Raw genomic sequence first — 21,720 nt, 5'->3', positions numbered from 1 at the left:
ATTCACTGTGCTGTTGGACTACTAAATGCAACGTAAATTTGATCCGTATATGTACTTATCTATCCAGTGCAGTTGGGACAGCAGTCAGTTGTGAGTGAACGTATCAATGTCCTATGTTTTTAGTATGATCGACTGACTGGTTTAACTTGTTATGGCTGCAGGGGGCGTATTGAAAAACTGGAAAATATGTGCCCATTTTCAAACGGCCTCTTACTCAATTTTTGCTCGTACAATATGCATATYATTATTACTATTGGATAGAAAACAGTCTCTAGTTTCTAAAACCGTTTGAATTATTTCTCTAAGTGGAACAGAACTCTTTTTACAGCCCATTTCCTATCCGGAAKTGAGATTTCCAAAATCGATGTCTCTCTTCAAGAGCTTGTCTATAAAAGGGCATGTCACTTAAGACTGTAGAAACACGTCATACGCCTTCCCCTGGGTGTCATGCGGAAGTGAGAGCAGAAATGACTTGATTATCTCGTCCTGGGATTGAACACAACCTCTTGGAGTGAGAKKTGCGCACTTTATTTTTTTTTCTGGGCGCGAAGTAGGACCTGGACYCGGCTCCTGGAAAACCCTCGTTAAAGGTGAATATGATCTCCGGCTTCGATTTTATTTGATACATGTCACAATATCATCCTAAAGTATGTTTTTTCAATATAGTTTAATTATATTATTGAAATKTATTCTGGACTTTAGACGTGATGCRACGCAAGAATTTTGTCAAGAMGGAGAGGTTAGCKCCRCACGGCCARTGTGCTTGCTAATTCAAGAGGGAAATCGTTCKTTMTGGATCCAAAKAAAGACGGTTCTGAACAAAGGACCCCTTGGAGAACATTCTGATGGAAGATCAACAAAGATAAGGACMCMATTTGGGATGCTTTTTCATATATCTGTCGAACTGTGCTATTGCTACYGTTTGACTAGAATCGATGCTGCTGTGTGCTAGCTATTGTAGTAAGCTAATATAACGATATATTGTGTTTTCGCTGTAAAACACTTCAAAAATCGGAAATATTGGCTCTAKTCACAAGATCTTTGTCTTTCATTAGCTATCCACCATATATTTTTCTGAAATGTTTTATGATGTGTAATTAGTAGTTGACGTTGGTGTCTGTATTTTCTCTGGCTACTCCCGTGCGATTTCTGACTGTAGCTATGGTAGCAGTAATGGTAGCAGTAATGTAAAACTGATTTATAGCTAAAATATGCAAATTTTTTGAACAAAACATAGATTTATTGTGTAACATGTTATAGGACTGTCATCTGAGGTAGTTTTTTCTAGGTTATTTAGGTTGGTTCTAGGTTAGTTAGGTTGGCTTGTGCATGCTACTTGCATCCTACTTGTGCTGTGAAAAATGTCTGTCCTCTTTTTTATTTGGTGGTGAGCTAACATAAATATATGTGGTGTTTTCTCTGTAAAACATTTAAAAAATCGGACATGTTGGCTGGATTGACAAGATGTTTATCTTTCAAATGCTGTATTGGACTTGTTAATGTGTGAAAGTTAAATATTTTTTTTTTTTAAATAGATTTTGAATTTCGCGCCCTGCACTTGAGCTGGATGTTGTCATAGGTGTACCGGCGTCGGGCTGCAGCCATAACAGGTTAAACCTGTTGAGGATAGGGGGTGCTGTTTTCACTTTGGGGGAAAATCGTTCCCAATTTAAACGGCCTCGTACTCAATTCTTGCTCATACAATATGCATATTATTATTACTATTGGATAGAAAACACTCTCTAGTTTCTAAAACCGTTTGAATTTTGTCTGTGGGTAAAACACAACTCATTTGGCAGCACACTTTGTGACCAGGAAGTGGAAAGTCTGAAATCGATGCTGTGTTCAAGTGGCTGCCTATAAATGGGCATGATACGTATGACTATACGTGCACGTCATACACCTTCCCCTGGATGTCAAGAGGAAGTGAGAGGAAAAAGGAGTTGATTATCTCTGTCTGACGTTGAATGAGCCCTCTTGGAACAACGTGTCCCCCATTTTCTGTTTTCTGCAAGGCGCGTGTTGGACCTGTTATTGCCTACTGGAAACCTGTTGTTATGGGCCAATATGATCTCCGGCTTTGATTTTATTTGATACATGTTACAATATCATCCTAAAGTATGTTTTTTCAATATAGTTTCATTAGATTATTGAACTTTATTCGGGACGTTCGGCGTGTTACGTTGTTTGACTTTGTTGAAGTTGGAGAGCAAGTCGCTCTGGATAAGAGCGTCTGCTAAATGACTTAAATGTAAATGTAAATGTCTTAGCGCTGCATGGCCAGTGTGCTTGCTAATTCAAGAGGGAAAGAGGACGTTCTGAATCCAAAACAACGACGGTTCTGGACAAAGGACCCCTTATACAACATTCTGATAGAAGATCAGCAAAGGTAGGAACCATTTTGTGATGCTATTTCATATATCTGTCGAACTGTGTACTAGTAGCTTTGCGCTCAGGTTTTGGTTATTCCCTTACCATAACTAAGTCTTATGTCGTAATGAAGATATTTTTAGAATTCTAACACTGCGATTGCATTAAGAACTAATGGATCTATCGTTTCCTTTACAACATGTATTTTTTTGTAATGTTTATGAATAGCTATTTGGTCAGAATAGGTGAGAGTCTAATAGAAATATCCRCACATTCTGGGAAAAAGATGCTACGTTAGCACGTTATGCTACGTTGTATAACCACGGATTTCAGCTCTAAATATGCACATTTTCGAACAAAACATAAGTGTATGTATAACCTGATGTTATAGGACTGTCATCTGAGGAAGGTTTATGAAGGTTAGTGAAATTTAATATCTTTTGCTGGTTTATTCGCTAACGTGCCTATTGCTATCGCTAACGTGCCTTGATGAATGAATGCGGTAGTGTGGTAGGCTATTGTAGTAAGCTAATATAATACCTATATTGTGTTTTCGCTGTAAAACACTTTAAAAAATCGGAAATATTGGCTGTATTCACAAGATCTTTGTCTTTCATTTGCTATACACCATGTCTTTTTCAGAAATGTTTTATGATGAGTATTTCGGTATGTCACGTTGGTGTCTGTAATTATTCTGGCTGCTTTCGGTGCAATTTCTGATTGTAGCCGCAATGTAAACTATGATTTATACCTGAAATATGCACATTTTTTGAACAATACATAGATTTATTGTATAACATGTTATAAGACTGTCATCTGATTAAGTTGTTTCTTGGTTTCTTTGGTTTGTTCTAGGTTAGTTTGGTTGATTTTGTGCATGCTACCTGTGCTGTGAAAAATGTCTGTGCTTTTTTTTCTATTTGTTGGTGAGCTAACATAAATATATATTGTGTTTTCCCTGTAAAACATTTAAAAAATCGGACATGTTGGCTGGATTCACAAGATGTGTATCTTTCATTAGCTGTATTGGACTTGTTAATGTGTGAAAGTTAAATATTTCTAAAAAAATATTTTTTGAATTTCGCGCTCTGGCTTTTCAGTGGAATGTGGGAGGAGTTCCGCTAGCGGAACGGGGGGGGGCGAGACAGGTTAACTTAACATGCCAGTCCAATCATGCGTCATTCACTTCCCACAATAAAAGGAACAAACACAGTTTTGACATTGTGGTAATTTGTGAGATTCACAATCTGTTACACAAGTAGTCAATGCTGGCAAATCCTGCAACTGAGTTAGTCATATATTTTCCAAGTTGGAAAAGACAGTACCAGCCAACGTGCCACTTTAGTTCCATATACTGTATACAGGAATACTGCTGGGTAATGTCTATGCTCCTACCTGTTTGTAGACCTGGCCCTTATCCAAGCTCTTGATCTTGTCCCACTGAAGGTCCCCGTTGCTATCCAAACGTCTGAAAGGTCTGCAAGTGGCAAATATGGTCACAGAATGACCTGAACGGTATGCATTTTCTGTGAATTTATGTGAAGACCAAAGTTTCGGAATTTGGACACTTCTTGATTGGGAATATAAAGATATGCAGAGTACCAGACTTACTTGCCACAGCTGTTGAAGAAGTGTGGTTTGTCAGCTTGAACAATGACAATGTCAAATAAGTCCCTCCAGTCCTTTCCTACCATGTATTTCATCCCTTTGTCTCTAAATAATGAAGAAAAAAAGCTGGTTAGTCAACAACCACGAAAGGTACAGATAATGTGCAGAGCTGAAAGTACCCAGAGAACAAATCAATAACCTGCATGTATATCTCTGATTAACTCAGTTAGTTTGGTTGATGGTGGCACTCACACAAAGCTAAATGGGCTGTTGGTTATAAGGAAGAGCTTCTTGCCATGGCTGGCCAGATGGTGCAGAACTGCATATGTCTCATCTCCTCTAAGAATATATTTCTCTGTGGGAGGGAGATGAGAAGGGGGGGGGGGGGTCAATTCCGACTGGAATATCCCCTGACTTCAAGCAGACTGAGCATCCCTAGAGCATTTCGAAAGTGTGTAAATATTCCACTTCCATCAGAATGTATTGTTCCTTGGAAGAAACTGGCAGATTTTCCCATTTGGAAACAGTCCTGTAGCATTTAAGCAAAAGATGAAGGCATTTAAAGTAATTTTCTTGAGACTGTGAGAGAGCAGAGTATAAAGAGATAGATATGTCCTAAAATGTTCTTCTCTCAATTCCTGCCAAACCTGAACTCCGTAAACACATATTTAAACAAAAACTAGGGTTTAAGATTATAAATTGTTAAGTGTACTATCATTTTTATATTCACTTAAAAGTATGGTAATATTTTTGCACTTTAAAGTATGTTAGTAACATTTTATCAATTATCTTGACTTCCACTTGGCCATGGTTTTCTGGCTTAAAAAATAGGCTTTTTTACCTAATCATAACCCGAAAACTATTATCTGCAGGGTGAATCAAGGGTGAATTTTTATATAGGGGATTTTCGCACTATTCAGTTTGAGAACCTGCAAACTGGGTGTGGGTGACACAGGAAGCATCCGATACAAACATATTTGAGATTTATGTCTAGAAGCAAATATTTTAAAAACATAATAGTATATCTCACCCAAGTCTTGCATTATCCACTTGTACATGTAGCCTTTGATATGCACCATTCCAATGGCATCCTTAGGAAAATAAACACAGTGGATAAGCAGTTGAGCTGACTGCTTTCTTTCACCGAGTATGCTTATATACAGTCATCTTGCTCAAGGTTTAAATACATTCTTGACTCGACTTCTGCATTTACACTTTTGATGGCGTTCTACGCCTATCTAAAAGGACATTTAACCAGACCCGTTTTTTCAACATGGTTCTCTTCTCTCTCTTGGGAGAGAACATTCATTGAATGTTGCATAGTGTGCTATAAACAGCTAGCATCCCTGGAATCTTGCCACTCAYATACTGTACTTCTGTAACTGGGAAGTACAGTTTGTTCAGAACCAATCATAGACATTCTGAATCAGCAATTTTACAAAACAAGGCATGTATTAGCCTTCTCAACCATACCACAAAAAAGGAACCAAAGGGAGTGACATATATAGGGCAAGTAATCAAGGAGGTGATGGAGTCCAGGTGAGTGTCATAATGCTCGTAACGATGGTGACAGGTGTGCGCCATAACGAGCAGCCTGGTGACCTAGACGCCGGAGAGCGAGCATACTTGACAGTACCCCCTCCCTGTTGCGTTCAGCTCCAGCCGCAGGACACCAACCACAGGGACAATCCCGTGGATCAGGAGCGGACTGGTCACCTCCGCCAAGGCACAGAAACCTGACGAACCGGCTGAGGCGTGAGAGCCTGGCGATCCGGTTGAGGCGTGAGAGCCTGGCGATCCGGTTGAGGCGTGAGAGCCTGGCGATCCGGTTGAGGCGTGAGAGCCTGGCGATCCGGTTGAGGCGTGAGGTGAGAGCCTGGCGATCCGGTTGAGGCGTGAGAGCCTGGCGATCCGGTTGAGGCAAGGAAGCCTGGCGATCTGGCTGAGGCATGAAAGCCTGTAGCGGCTCCCGGATCCAACGTCATTCCACCTGACACAAAAAAGAAAAACACCCCCTGATGCTTCCCGTAGGTGAGGCGTTATTCTGTAACGATGTGCGCTGAGAGTCGGGAAGCAAGTTCAGGGAGTGAGTGTTTTAATAAATAAACCCACCATAATACAAAATAAGAACAATGAAGGCATGACACAGGAACAGAAACAATGACCCCTGGGGAAGGAACCAAAGGGAGTGACATATATAGGGCAGGTAATCAAAGAGGTGATGGAGTCCAGGTGAGTGTCATAATGCGCGTAACGATGGTGACAGGTGTGCGCCATAATGAGCAGCCTAGTGACCTAGAGGCCGAAGAGGGAGCACACGTGACAGTCATTAATTTGTATGTTTTTGTACGGTCTTAAATCGCACAATTTTACATCTAGCTATGTTTGGTGCAGTATTTTAAGTAAAATAATTTGCATGAAAACTATTAGTGCACTGCAGACTGCATCGAGTCAGCTGCTGTTGCCCTCTGGACTGATTTGAGAACTTGTCTACAACTTATTTATTAGCAAGCTGCCAAACTACTGTAAATAAAGCACAAGCTTCATTCTGTTTATCAGTGCCAAACCCCAGTAGCTAGCAAAATGTAATCTCTGTGTTTGTCAATAAAGCTAGCTAGTAGCTAGCAGGCACATTGAGCAGGCATGCTACGTTAGCTAAATCAAATCAAATCACATTTTATTGGTCACATACATATATTTAGCAGATGTTATTGCTGGTGTAACGAAATGGATGTGTTCCTAGCTCCAACAGTGCAGTATTATCTAACAATTCACAACAATACATACAAATCTCAAAGTAAAGGAATGGAATTAAGAAATATCTAAATATTAAGATGAGCAATGTCAGAGTGGCATTGACTAGAATACAGTAAAATACAGTATGTAAACATTATTCAAGTGTCCAGTGTTCCATTATTAAAGTGACCAGTGATCCCATGTCTATGTATATAGGGCAGAAGAGTGGCTATTTAATAGTCTGATGGCCGTGAGATAGAGACTGAAAAACAGATTATTGGTCCCATCTTTGATGCACCTGTACTGACCTCGCCTTCAGTGGGGTGAACAGCCTATAGCTCGGATGATTGTCATCCTTGATGATCGTTTTGACCTTCCTGTGACATTGGGTGCTGTTGGTGTCCTAGAGAGCAGGTTCTGTGCCCCCGGTGATGCGCTGGGCAGACCGCACCACCCTCTGGAGAGCCCTGCTGTTGCGTGCAATGCAGTTGCCGTACCAGGCGGTGATACAGCCCGACAGGATGCTCTCAATAGTGCATCTGTAAAAGTTTGTGAGGGGCCAAGCCGATTTTCTTGAGCCACTGTCTCTGAGGGTGGACCATTTCAGTTTGTCAGTGATGTGTACGCCGAGGAACTTGAAGCTTTTCACCTTCTCCACTGCGGTCCTGTCGATGTGGATAGGGGTGTGCTCCCTCTGCTGTTTCCTGAAGTCCACGATCAGCTCCTTCGTTTTGTTGACATTTAGGGAGAGGTTATTTTCATGGCACCACTCCGCCAGGGCCCTCACCTCCTCTCTGTAGGCTGTCTCATCCTTGTTGGTAATCAGGCCTGTCGTCTGCAAACTTGATGATTGAATTGGAGGCGTGCATGGCCACGCAGTCATGGGTGAACAGGGAGTACAGGAAGGGGCTGAGCACGCACCCACGTGGGGCCCGTGTTGAGGATCACCGTAGTGGAGGTGTTGTTTCCTACCTTCACCCCCTGGGGGCGGCCCATCAGGAAGTCCAGGACCCAGTTGTACAGGGCAATGTTCAGACCCAGGGCCCTGAGCTTAATGCTGAGCTTGGAGGTATTATGGTGTTGAAGGCTGAGCTGTACTCAATGAGCAGCATCCTTACATAGGTATTCCACTTGTCCAGATGGGATAGGGCAGTGTGCAGTGCGATGGCGATTGCATCGTCTGTGGATCTATTGGGGCGGTATGCAAATTGAAGTGGATCTAGGGTGTCAGGTAAAGTGGAGGTGATATGATCCTTTACTAGCCTCTCAAAGCTATTCATGATGACAGAAGTGAGTGCTACGGGGCTAAATGCAAATTTACAGTTTTGTCATTTAGCAGACGCTCTTATCCAGAGCAACTTACAGGAGCAATTAGGGTTAAGTGCCTCAAATCAAATCAAATTATATTGGTCACATACACATGGTCAGCAGATGTTATTACGAGTGTAGCGAAATGCTTGTGCTTCTAGCTCCGACAGTGCAGTAATATCTAACAAGTAATCTAATAATTCCACAACAACTACCTAACACACACAAATCTAAGTACAGGGATGGAATAAGAATATATACATAGAAATATATGGATGAGTGATGACCGAGCGGCATAGGCCAAGATGCAAACGATGGTATAAAATACAGGATATACATGTGATATGAGTAATGTAAGATATGTAAACATTATTAAAGTGGCATTGTTTAAAGTGATTAGGGATCCATTTATTAAAGTGGCCAGTGATTGGGTCTCAATGTAGGCAGCAGCCTCTCTGAGTTAGTGATTGCTGTTTAGCAGTCTGATGGCCTTGAGATAGAAGCTGTTTTTCAATCTCTCGGTCCCAGCTTTGATGCACCTGTACTGACCTAGCCTTCTGGATGGTAGCGGGGTGAACAAGCAGTGGCTCGGGTGATTGTTGTCCTTGATTATCTTTTTGGCCTTCCTGTGACATTGGGTGCTGTAGGTGTCCTGGAGGGCAGGTAGTTTGCCCTCAGTAATTCCGACAGGATGCTCTCAATTGTGCATCTGTAAAAGTTTGTGTGGGTTTTAGGTGACAAGCCACATTTCTTCAGCCTCCTGAGGTTGAAGAGACGCTGTTGCGCCTTCTTCACCACACTGTCTGTGTGGGTGGACCATTTCAGTTTGTTCGTGATTTGTACACTGAGGAACTTAAAACTTTCCATCTTCTCCACTGTCGATGTGGATAGGGGGGAGCTCCCTCTGCTGTTTCCTGAAGTCCATGATCATCTCCTTTGTTTTGTTGACGTTGAGTGAGAGGTTGTTTTCCTGACACCACACTCCCGAGTGCCCTCACCTCCTCCCTGTAGGCTGTCTCGTCGTTGTTGGTAATCAAGCCCACTACTGTTGTGTCGTCTGCAAACTTGATGATTGAGTTGGAGGCATGCATGGCCACGCAGTCATGGCTGAACAGGGAGTATAGGAGGGGGCTGAGCACGCACCCTTGTGGGGCCCTTGCTCAAGGGCACAGACAGATTTACCTAATCGGCTCTGGAATTCAAACCAGCGACATTTTGTTTACTGGCCCAATGCTCTTAACCACTAGGCTACCTTCCGGCCCAAATCATCTTTTCAAGTCACTGGCGAGTGGCAAAGTGCTTCGGTGCCGTAACAGCTTCCCTAAATTTCTCAAATGTCAGTTTTAGAAGATAGTGACTTAATGACCAAAATGTTGCTATATAGACTAGACTAATATTGATGCAACATTGGCCGTTTTCAACCAGAGAAGTTGGTTTTTGAGTTCAGCTGCCCGTTAAACGGAATGAGAAGATTAAATAGTATGCATCTTTTTCATTAAGGGGGAATGAAAGAGCTTTTGGCTCACTGACCGACCGGCACAGCAATGTTACATGTTAAAATCACATTCCCAACTGCCTTGCACACTGGTAGACAAAAGGACCATTCACAGATATTGATTTTGGTGCAACTACTTATGAGCTAGGATGCAGCAATCAACTAAGTTAGTTACATTATTTAAGTCAAAAAGCATTTTTTGTTAAAAGCCTCTATTTCCAGAACCAGTTATTTGCCCACATTTTCAAAGCTGGTTTCAGTTTGAATGTCTCAATTAAAATACAGTACTTTCTTTGGAATTAAGTTTGTCAGAATGTGGGTGTTTTGTTGCCGAATGTACTCACGGAAACGTCTTTGTAGAGATGACCAGGGTCATATTCAATGTCATTGGAGTTGAAGTAGTCATTGGCAGCAGCCAGGAGAGTCATCTCTGGGATGGAGAAAACATCCATGAACTGCTTCATCACAGGACCCTGTAAGATAACGTTAGCTCAACGGGATAGAAGACAAAGCTGAGCCTCAGCAAGAAAACAAACAACAAATCTGATGATTAAAAATGATTACAAATGATTTAGCCTATAACAGATCTTAATATAGATCTAATCCTTGTGTGAAATTAGTGGGATGACAATCTAACACAAATACCATCTTATTCTAAACCAAGTTAGACATATTCATGCACTCCAGTCAGTTAATTGCTTTTTATTCCCGTAATACAGTAGGAGCCGAACACTGACCATTAGGTTAGTAGGCAATTTTATGAAGTGGGCAAATAAACTCAACTTCACCCAAAGCTCTGAGGTAACAAGATTTACAGAGCAATAATGGAGTGGGACCATATATGTTTCTACAGTAGCTGGCCTTAGGTCTCCATAGGACTGATTAAAATAAAATGTGGTGAAGAGCAGGTCATGGACATGCTTGACACAGTAAAGCTTGATATTTACAGTGCATTCGGAAAGTATTCAGACCCCTTCACTTTTTCCACAGTTTGTTACGTTACAGCCTTATTCTAAAATGGATTGAATAAGAAATATTCCTCATCAAGCTACACACAATACCCCGCAATGACAAAGGGTAAACAGGTTTATAGATATGTTTGGACATTTATTACAAATAAAAACCACAAATACCTTATTTACATAAGCATTCAGACCCTTTGCTATGAGACTCGAAATTGAGTCCATGTGCCATGGAATCGGTACATCAAAAATATCTTCCCAATTATTTTTCAATCTATATGGCACAGCTGTCAATTATTTGGGCCTAAAATGAAACTCTTTCATTTATCACAATGTTCTTTATCCAATTTTGGTCTTTAATGCAGGGCCAACAGACAAGTTCCTTACTTCCCCCACCCCCTTCCGCTTGTCTCTTCCATTTTTGCGGTAATTCTGCAATTAGTTGGTTATAATTTTGGGTAGAGCAGACATTTCCATATATTTTTGTTAGCTGCATGTGTGACATATCTCCACCAGTCCTATTTATGATATAATTGACAAAGATTATTTTTTTATAATAATTTTTTTTAAAGTATGTTTTTTATCAATTAGTATATTTGAGTTTAACCACAATATTTGCTGTATTATTTGTTCTGTCTTTTCTGGTGGATTAAACTGAAATTACAATCAACTTTCTATGGCTTGTTTTAAAAATAAATTGTTTTAAAAAATCTCTTCTCGTGAAGAGAGGGAAGGATGCCGTTACAGAACCTCCCACCAATCTCGGACCAAGCAGCGTGGCTACGGGCAGCAGCAGCAGCAGCGGCCCACTATACAGGACTCCTGGACATGGGAGGAMATTTTGGAGGGAAAAGGACACTGGGCTCACATTGGAGAATATCGCCGCTCTCGTGAAGAGATGGAGGCAGCTAAAGCCCAGGAGYGGTGGTATGAGGAGGCAGCACGGAAGCGTGGCTGGAAGCCTGAGAAGAACACCAAAAATTTATTGGGGGGGGGGTGGCTAAAGGGTAGTGTGGCGAAGTCAGGTAGGAAACCTGCGCCCACTTCCCATGCTTACCGTGGAGAGCGGGAGTACGGGCAGACACCGTGTTATGCGGAAGAGCGCACGGTGTCTCCTGTACGTGTGCTTAGCCCGGTGCGGTACATTCCAGCTCCATGTATCGGCCGGGCTAGAGTGGGCATTGAGCCAGGTGCCATGAAGCCGGCTCAACGCGTCTGGTCTCCAGTGCGTCTCCTCGGGCCGGCATACATGGCACCAGCCTTACGCATGGTGTCCCTGGTTCGCCAACACAGCCCAGTGCGGGTTATTCCACCTCCCCGCACTGGTCGGGCTACGGGGAGCATTCAACCAGGTAAGGTTGGGCAGGCTCGGTGCTCAAGGGAGCCAGTACGCCTTCACGGTCCGGTATATCCGGCGCCACCTTCCCGCCCCAGCCCAGTACCACCAGTGCCTACACCATGCACCAGGCTTCCAGTGCGTCTCCAGAGCCCTGTTCCTCCTCCACGCACTCTCCCTGTGGTGCGTGTCTCCAGCCCAGTACCTCCAGTTCCKGCACCACGCCTCCTGTGCGTCTCCAGAGCCCTGTACGCACTGTTCCTTCTCCCAGCATTCGCCCCGAGGTGCGTGTCTCCAGTCCGGTACCACCAGTGCCGGTACCACGCACCAGGCCTATAGTGCGCCTCGAGAGTGCAGTGTGCCCTGTTCCTGCTCCCCGCACTAGCCTTGAGGTGCGTGTCTCCAGTCCGGTACCACCAATTCCGGCACCACGCCTACTGTGCGCCTCAGCAGGTCAGAGTCGGCTGTCTGTCCAGCGCCGTCTGAGCTGCCTGCCTGCCCAGCGCCGTCTGAGCCATCCGTCTGCCCAGCGCCGTCAGAGCCGCCCGTCTGTCCCGAGCCGTCAGCGCCGCCCGTCTGTCCCGAGCCGCTAGAGCCGACTGTCAGTCAGGAGCCGCCAGAGCCGCCAGCCAGTCAGGAGTCAGGAGACCGCCAGCCAGTCAGGAAGCCGCCAGAGCCGCCCTCACATCATGAGCTGCCTCTCTGTCCGGAATGCTACCTCTCTGTCCTGAGCTACTCTCTGTCCTGACCTCTCTGTCCTGAGCTAATCCTCTCTGTCCGGAGCTACCTCTCTGTCCTGAGCTACCTCTCTGTCCTGAGCTACCGCTCTGTCCTGAGCTACCTCTCTGTCCTGAGCTACCTCTCTGTCCTGAGCTACCTCTCTGTCCTGAGCTGTCTCCTCAATTTAGTGGGGACCTTGGTGAGGATGCCTAGGCCAAGGTCGGGGGCGAGGGTYGCCACTCAAAGGACGCTAAGGAGGGGGACAAWGACAMTGGTGGAGTGGTGGCCTCGTCCTGCGCCGGAGCCGCCACCGCGGACAGATGCCCACCCAGACCCTCCCCTTGAGTTTTAGGGGTGCGTTCGGAGTCCGCACCTCAGGAGGGGGGTACTGTCACGTCCTGACCATAGTGCTTATGTGTTTTGCTTGTTTTAGTGTTGGTCAGGACGTGAGCTGGGTGGGCATTCTATGTTGTGTGTCTAGTTTGTCTGTTTCTGTGTTCGGCCTAATATGGTTCTCAATCAGAGGCAGCTGTCAATCGTTGTCCCTGATTGAGAATCATATATAGGTGGCTTGTTTTGTGTTGGGATTTTGTGGGTGGTTGTTTCCTGTCTCTGTGTTTTGTCTGCACCAGAAAGGACTGTATCGGTAAGCCACGTTTGTTATTTTGTAGTTTGTAAGTGTTCACGTGTTCGCCTGTCATTAAATATGTTGAACACAGAACTCTTGGTCCGATCCCTGCTACACTCTCTCTTCTCGTGAAGAGAGGGAAGGCTGCCGTTACACTGACGCCTTCTGTGAGAGGTCTATTGCTTAAATATTACATAATTTCTGCCCACCAAAATCATATTCATCATATAAATAGGCCCGTTTAATTTTGTCTGGCATGCCTTTCCAAATAAAATTGTATATTTTCTGCTCATATAATTAAAAAACAGGTCGCTAGGTGTAGGGAAGACCATAAGCAAATAGGTAAACTGGGATATGACTAAAGAGTTAATCAGGGTGAGTTTTCCACAAATAGACAGATATTTTCCCTTCCATGGTAGCAAAATCATATACATTTTGGTAACTTTCTATTAACATTTATTGTAGTAAGACAATTTCTTTCTTTCGGGATATGTACAGTCGTGGCCAAAAGTTTTGAGAATGACACAAATATTAATTTTCAAAGTCTGCTGCCTCAGTGTCTTTAGATATTTTTGTCAGATGTTACTATGGAATACTGAAGTAGAATTACAAGCATTTCATAAGTGTCAAAGGCTTTTATTGACAATTACATGAAATTGATGCAAAGAGTCAATATTTGCAGTGTTGACCCTTCTTTTTCAAGACCTCTGCAATCTGCCCTGGCATGCTGTCAATTAACTTCTGGGCCACATCCTGACTGATGGCAGCCCATTCTTGCATAATCAATGCTTGGAGTTTGCCAGAATCTGTGGGTTTTTGTTTGTCCCCCCGCCTCTTGACGATTGACCACAAGTTCTCAATGGGATTAAGGTCTAGGGAGTTTCCTGGCCATGGACCCAAAATATCGATGTTTTGTTCCCCGAGCCACTTAGTTATCACTTTTGCCTTATGCAAGGTGCTCCATCATGCTGGAAAATGCATTGTCCGTCACCAAACTGTTCCTGGATGGTTGGGAGAAGTTGCTCTCGGAGGATGTGTTGGTACCATTCTTTATTCATGGCTATGTTCTTAGGCAAAATTGTGAGTGAGCCCACTCCCTTGGCTGAGAAGCAACCCCACACATGAATGGTCTCAGGATGCTTTACTGTTGGCATGACACAGGACTGATGGTAGCGCTCACCTTGTCTTCCCTGGACAAACTTTTTTCCAGATGCCYCAAACAATCGGAAAGGGGGTTCATCAGAGAAAATGACTTTACCCCAGTCCTCAGCAGTCCAATCCCTGTACCTTTTGCAGAATATCAGTCTGTCCCTGATGTTTTTCCTGGAGAGAAGTGGCTTCTTTGCTGCCCTTCTTGACACCAGGCCATCTTCCAAAAGTCTTCGCCTCACTGTGCGTGCAGATGCACTCACACCTGCCTGCTGCCATTCCTGAGCAAGCTCTGTACTGGTGGTGCCCCGATCCCGTAGCTGAATCAACTTTAGCAGACGGTCCTGGCGCTTGCTGGACTTTCTTGGGCGCCCTGAAGACTTCTTCACAACAATTGAACCGCTCTCCTTGAAGTTCTTGATGATCTGATAAATTGTTGATTCAGGTGCAATCTTACTGGCAGCAATATCCTTGCCTGTGAAGCCCTTTTTGTGCAAAGCAACGATGACGGCACGTGTTTCCTTGCAGGTAACCATGGTTGACAGAGGAAAAACAATGATTCCAAGCACCACCCTCCATTTGAAGTTTCCAGTCTGTTATTTGAACTCAATCAGCATGACAGAGTGATCTCCAGCCTTGTCCTCGTCAACACTCACACCTGTGTTAACGAGAGAATCACTGACATGATGTCAGCTGTTCCTTTTGTGGCAGGGCTGAAATGCAGTGGAAATGTTTTTGGGGGGAATTCAGTTCATTTGCATGGCAAAGAGGGACTTTGCAATTAATTGCAATTCATCTGATCACTCTTCATAACATTCTGAAGTATATGCAAATTGCCATCATACAAACTGAGGCAGCAGACTTTGTGAAAATTAATATTTGTGTCATTCTCAAAACTTTTGGCCACGACTGTATACCGAGTATGTCCACATCACCATCAGACCATTTTATTAGTAAACTACATGATAATATTAAAGTTTACTTTTTTAATGATCCAATACGTAATATATAAAAAAACATATCATAATTTGGTTGCAATCCATAGCGGTTTTGAGGCTGTGGAGGGATCAAAATTGTGGATTTAAAAGAAAGCATGAATCATCAGCATACAATGACACCTTTGTTTTTAAGCCCCTGATTTCTAACCCCTTGATATTATTGTTGGATCTGATTTTAATAGCTAACATTTCGATGGCCATAAATAGATATGCCAATAGTGGACAACCTTGTTTTAATCTTCTTGACAGTTTAATAGTTTCTGAGAAGTAACCATTATTTGCTATTTTATACCTAGGGTTACTATACATAACTTTAACCCATTTTATAAGACATTATCCAAAATTGAAAGTCCTATAGGGCGGTGCACAATTGGTCCAGCGTCATCCGGGTTAGGCCGTCATTGTAAATAAGAATTTGTTCTTAACTGACTTGCCTAGTTAAATAAATAAAAAATATACAGTAGACCCATAAAACAGATAAGGACTTCTCCTTAATGTATGGGTCACTCAGGTGGGTGTCAAGGGTTGGGGACCGTTCCATCATGATAGGACAATAAATAACTAAACTATATTTATAATTTATTCTAAAATGTATATCCAATATCTGCAAAAAAAATGAAAGCTCCCTTTCACAACCCCTGCTCGCAGACACACATAGCGCCCTGATATTCGCAACCATTTTCATTTTTCAATCACCTAATTCAACACTTTTTCCAAACACAAAAACACACATAACGCCTTCAATCACAATACACCAGGACTTACCCAGAATACTGTGCCTTCTATGTCCTGTGTTTGCTGTGTTTTTATCCCTACCATGTTGATTCTGAATACTTCTGTTCCAGTTCCTTATATTTGAAGATTTGTCTTCATCTTTTTCTTCTTTTTTTCCCACAATCCCTACCATGGATAGTATTGGGTGTTTCATTATTCGACTCCTCTATGGAAACTTTGTTATATTTAGAATAGCCATAGAGTAGTCTTGGTGTCTCGGAACATTTGGTTATCAATATACAGTTTATCGACTACGAGAGCTACACGTTTCCCTTTTAAGAGTGGGTACAGAACTTTACGCCGTTCTGCAATTTCCTTCGGGAACTGATCATTAATGCAAGTCTTTTACGCAGGCTTTTAACCATTATTTTATCTTTAAAGACTGCAAATTTGGCAACAATTGCAGAAAAATCCACGGATTTTCAAACATATCGTGCGTTCAGAAAGTATTCAGACCCTTTGACTTTTTTCCACATTTTGTTAAATCACAACCATATTCTAAAATGTATCAAATTGACGTTGTCCCTCTTCAATCTACACACAATACCCCATAATGACAAAGCAAAACTGCTTTATATAAATGTTTGCAAAATGAACAACAAAAATACCTTATTTACATAAGTATTTAGACCCTTTGCTATGAGACTTGACATTGAGCTCAGGTGCATCCTGTTTCCATTGATCATCCTTGAGATGTTTCTACAACTTGATTGGAGTCCACCTGTGGTAAATTCAATTGATTGGACATGATTTGGAAAGGCAAACACCTGTCTATATTAAGTCCCACAGTTGACAGTGCATGTCAGTTCAAAAACCAAGCCATGAGGTCCGTAGAGCTCCGAGACAGGATTGTGTTGAGGCACAGATCTGGGGAAGGGTATCAAAACATTTCTGCAGCATTGAAGGTCCCCAAGAACACATTGGCCTCCATCATTCTTAAGTGATGGCCGCTCTGCCAAACTGAGCAATCGGGGGAGAAGAGCCTTGGTCAGGAAGGTGATCAAGAACTCGATGGTCACTCTGACAGAGCTCCAGAGTTCCTCTGTGGAGATGGGAGAACCTTCCAGAAGGACAACCAKCTCTGCAGCACTCCACCAATCAGGCCTTTATGGTAGAGTGGCAAGACGGAAGCCACTCCTCAGTAAAAGGCACTTGACAGCCCACTTCTAGTTTACCAAAAGGCACCTTAAGACTCTCAGACCATGAGGAACAAGATTCTCTGGTCTGATGAAACCAAGATTGAACTCTTTGACCTGAATGCCAAGCCTCACGCCTGGAGAAAACCTGGCACCATCCCTACGGTGAAGCATGATGGTGGCTGCATCATGCTGTGGGGATGTTTTTCAGCGGCAGGGACTGGGAGACTAGTCAGGATCGAGGGAAAGATGAACGGAGCAAAGTACAGAGAGATCCTTGATGAAAAACTGCTCCAGAGTGCTCAGGACCTCAGACTGGGGCAAAGATTCACCTTCTAACAGGACACCGACCCTAAGCACACAGCCAAGACAACGCAGGAGTGGCTTCGGGACAAGTCTCTGAATGTCCTTGAGTGGCTCAGCCAGAGCCCAGACTTAAACCCAATCAAACATCTCTAGAGAGACCTGGAAATAGCTGTGCACCGACACTCCCCATCCAACCTGACAGAGCTTGAGAGGATCTGCAAAGAAGAATGGGAGAAACTCCCCAAATACAGGTGTGCCAAGCTTGTAGCGTCCTACCCAAGAAGACTCAAGGCTGTAATCGCTGCCAACGGTGCTTAAACAAAGTACTGAGTAAATGGTCTGAATACTTATGTACATTTGATATTCCAATTTAATACATTGGCAAAAATGTTTAAATACCTGTTTTTTCTTTGTCATTATGTGCTATTGTGGTTAAATTGATGAGGGGGAAAAAACAATTTAATCCATTTTATAATAAGGCTGTAATGTAATAAAATGTGGAAAATGTGAAGGGGTCTGAATACTTTCTGAATACACTGTATATTCTATTTTAGTGTCTCCGGTCCTTATTTTTCAGTTAACCTTTTCATACGAGTTCCAAATATCTCTAACGGTCGCCCCAGTGTGTGTTGTTTTATGCACGTGATGTCAGAATGCAATCACTGTTCCAAAATGTGATTATAACGCAACAAGACAGTTAACACGCGCTTCATGCTAATTATGTTTCAACTTGACAATTTCAAATTATTTTCTAACAAGTTGTATTTTCTAACAACAGTTTGAATTGAGCTGTGTTCCGCCTCCTCATTAATCAAGTATCAGATCAAGTATGCAGACATTTGCGCAGTCTTGCACAAATTGGAACATTTTGGTTTTCCTTACAAATAATAACTTTGGACATGCGTTCCTATCAAAGTAAGTTCCTTATTTTCTCTATATTGTGTTGTCGTTTCTACTGTAGGCGCATACAATATGTATGTATGTATCTATGTATGGGGTATAATGTACTTACAGTTTTATTCACAGTACCGGTGACAAATAATGAATTCCGATTATTGCATAGATTGTAATGGACACCTATGATGTGTGTAAAATACTTTTTTGAAGGTTGTACTGTTTATAATGAGCTAATGCTAAGCTATTTGCCAGCTATGTGTGGCGCCATGTTTGTTGACATTATACAATGCATTCTGGGTGTCACCTAAACGTCTGTCAGACCAAAGATGTTATAATGAGGCGAAGGAATGGTTCACTCATCTTTCAGGTAATCTTCCGGAAGTGAATGAAGGGAAGTGAATGATCGTAGACAACACACCCCCTTCAACATGCATACTATAAACAGACCAAACTCATCTTGTCTCCTTGTATTATCTTTGGTTGACGTGAATAATCAAACATGCCGGTGAGCACAAACTACCCATCGTCGGATTACTTTTGATTTCCAGAAAGTGTTTCACACAATTATTTTGATCAATGGTGACCTCACCCATGATGTGATTAATTATAAATAATAATTGCTATTAGCTAATTCATATTGTAGTTTCTGTCAGCCGAGAGTTATAAAAATATGACCCCTTGTGTTACGTCAATCTTTCCTCACTTAGCGCTAGAAAAATGCAGCCTACATTTTCTGGTTTGGATGATTGTGTTATGCTGTAGCTACTTCTGTGAATGTCTGAACATTGCATCCAAAAATAAACTGCTCACATTCTGGAAATAACTTTGTAAGGACTGTGTTTGTGCAAAATGTTTCTGTGAAAAACAGTGTGGCCAGCTCAAATGCTGATTGTTGCGTCATTCGAAACTGGACGTTAAAAATAAGCATTCTAATCACACTGGTTTGAGTATACGCTCCAGGGGCCACTGTAGAATGATCACACTCATTTGTTGGTATGTGTGAAAAGGTTAAGGTAGAAGAATGTAAGTAATGACCTTTCCATAGAAGCCACTGACTTCCTCAAGAGGGACATGGTTAGTTCCACCGTAGAGCTCCAAAACCTCCTCATCTGGGACAGGATTCAGACCCCTGTGGGAATCAACATCTCTCATTATGGTCTCTCTATTACATAATTGAATACATTACATACCAATAGCAAAGAGTATTGTTATTAGAAAAAACGTTGTGCACAAAACTCAACAGAAGCGGGAGGGTGGAGAGAACAGGACGAGCAGAGCGGTAAAATCAATAGACAGTGTGAACATCGTCCTGATTCTAGTTTGGCTGGTGGTGCACTCGGTAGCTAGCAAGATTTGATAGGACTCTGATACTTCAAATGAATGAGTCTCAGTCAGTTATGTTTAGTATCTGCATAGTTAATACCATCAGTAGCAAGCTACTGTTGCTAGTAACTTCAAGAATAATAAATATACACTTTTGAGCACCCTCCAAAAAGTTATAGTTTTCAACAGCGCACCTTGAAAAAAAATGTAAATTCTCATCTCCCTCTCTTTCAACATCAGAAAATACACCTCCAATGACAGTTCTGGCTTTTGCATTGACTGTATGCTATCAGGATGGTCCATACCTCCAATCATCTTTGCTAATAACGATGTTTCCAGAAGTGGATAAATTGGTCTAATTTAGCATGTTTGGTAAAGCCTCAACCCTTAGCTAACTCTTCATATTCAAATGAGCTCGAAAATGTTTTAATAAGGACAAAATGTTTTGTGTGACTACAGCACCAGCCAAAAAAGCAAAAATAGACACGTTGTAATTGAGCGGAGTGTCAAAGAGGACAGAGCGTTCACTGCCCGCCCGGCATCAGTTGGGTCATTATCATTCAAAACAAAGCATTCTAAAATAAATTGCACGCACGCCTAAAGTTATTCTTATTTCATTGTGTTACTATTTTTCCTTAAGTTTATTCAGCAATTTTTTCTTACTTACTTTTTAAAAACTCTGCATTGTTGGTTAAGGGCTCATAAGTAAGCATTTCACGGTAAGGTCTACTACACCTGTTGTAGTTGGCGCATGTGACTAATAAAATTTGATTTGGTGAGTTTAGGCCTTTAGTTTCCCATATATTCCCCCAGCAAGTGTCTCACCTGTATACAGTCCCCAGCTGAATGTAATGGAAGGCATCAATTTTCATCAACAGTCCCTGCATGAAAAATTATAATTTTATTGCCTGAACTACCATTTCCTCTAATTTCACTCTCAAACTTTGAATGTTTATAAGCTTTTATACACCCATAAAAACACTTACCTTCTGAATGTCATAGTGGAGACCACGAGCAGCGAAGTTGGGAATATAGTCATACTTGCTAATGCCCTCTGGATACTGTTAGGGGAATTAAAAGTAACAATTTAAATTCAATCAAACAATAAACAACGTGCACAATGACCATTTGTATGAGGATATGAGGCAAACAGCATCACATTTCCATCAAACTAACCTTGTAGTGTTTGACAAGGAAGTCTCGAGCTGTATTGTAGATCATTGTATCAAGAGTGTTGGAGTACAAAGCGAGCGTGTAGTCATAATCAAAGCCATAGATTTCCACTTTGTCCAAGTCAACCTCATTGTTGGCATAGATGGTGGAGGGGTTCAGTAAGTTACATACACCTGGAGGAATCAAATCTGCAGAAAAGGAGGGGGAGACATTACACAAAAATAAAAAATCTAACATGATCCAGCTTCATGATTTGTCTTCAATGCATTGTGTGGATAATCTAAAGAGCCTGGGCTTACAATTTTGAGCAGTAAGTGGTCTATTGTTCAAAATGACCAAAGATGTACAGTTGAAGTTGGAAGTTTACACACACCTTAGCCAAATACATTTAAACTCAGTTTTTCACAATTACTGACATTTAATCCTAGTAAAGATTCCCTATATTAGGATAGTTAGGATCACCACTTTATTTTAAGAATGTGAAATGTCAGAATAATAGTAGCGAGAATGACTTATTTCAGCTTTTATTTCTTTCATCACATTCCCAGTGGGTCAGAAGTTTACACACACTCAATTAGTATTTGGTAGCATTGCCTTTAAATTGTTTAATTTGGGTCAAACGTTTTAGGTAGTCTTCCACAAGCTTCCCACAATAAGTTGGGTACATTTTGGCCCATTCCTCCTGACAGAGCTGATGTAACTGAGTCAGGTTTGTAGGCCTCCTTGCTCGCACCACGTTTTTTCAGTTCTGCCCACACATTTTCTATAGGATTGAGGTCAGGGCTTTGTTATGGCCACTCC

At 42.3% G+C, this 21,720-nt stretch overlaps 1 protein-coding gene across 2 annotated transcripts in view; it reads right to left on the bottom strand.

Moving 5' to 3' along the window:
- LOC111976654 (5'-nucleotidase domain-containing protein 2-like) overlaps window positions 1-21,720 on the bottom strand; it is a 38,145-nt gene that overhangs the window by 9,460 nt on the left and 6,965 nt on the right. For both annotated transcript variants that reach the window (XR_011481306.1, XM_024005657.2), the window contains exons 2-10: window positions 20,923-21,107; window positions 20,733-20,807; window positions 20,572-20,627; window positions 19,459-19,552; window positions 9,862-9,990; window positions 5,009-5,069; window positions 4,231-4,333; window positions 3,982-4,083; window positions 3,766-3,847 (exon numbers count right to left, since the gene is read on the bottom strand). Coding sequence is in view for 1 of the 2 variants with exons in the window: in XM_024005657.2 (XP_023861425.1) it covers window positions 3,766-3,847; window positions 3,982-4,083; window positions 4,231-4,333; window positions 5,009-5,069; window positions 9,862-9,990; window positions 19,459-19,552; window positions 20,572-20,627; window positions 20,733-20,807; window positions 20,923-21,107 (887 nt within the window). In the remaining variant the exon portion in view is untranslated. The remainder of the gene's footprint in view (window positions 1-3,765; window positions 3,848-3,981; window positions 4,084-4,230; window positions 4,334-5,008; window positions 5,070-9,861; window positions 9,991-19,458; window positions 19,553-20,571; window positions 20,628-20,732; window positions 20,808-20,922; window positions 21,108-21,720) is intronic.

Source organism: Salvelinus sp. IW2-2015, linkage group LG17 (assembly GCF_002910315.2).
Source record: "Salvelinus sp. IW2-2015 linkage group LG17, ASM291031v2, whole genome shotgun sequence".
NCBI classification, from domain to species: domain Eukaryota; kingdom Metazoa; phylum Chordata; class Actinopteri; order Salmoniformes; family Salmonidae; genus Salvelinus; species Salvelinus sp. IW2-2015.
The sequence above is the reverse complement of the archived record's forward strand: the minus strand, read 5'-3'. Positions and strand labels throughout refer to the sequence as shown.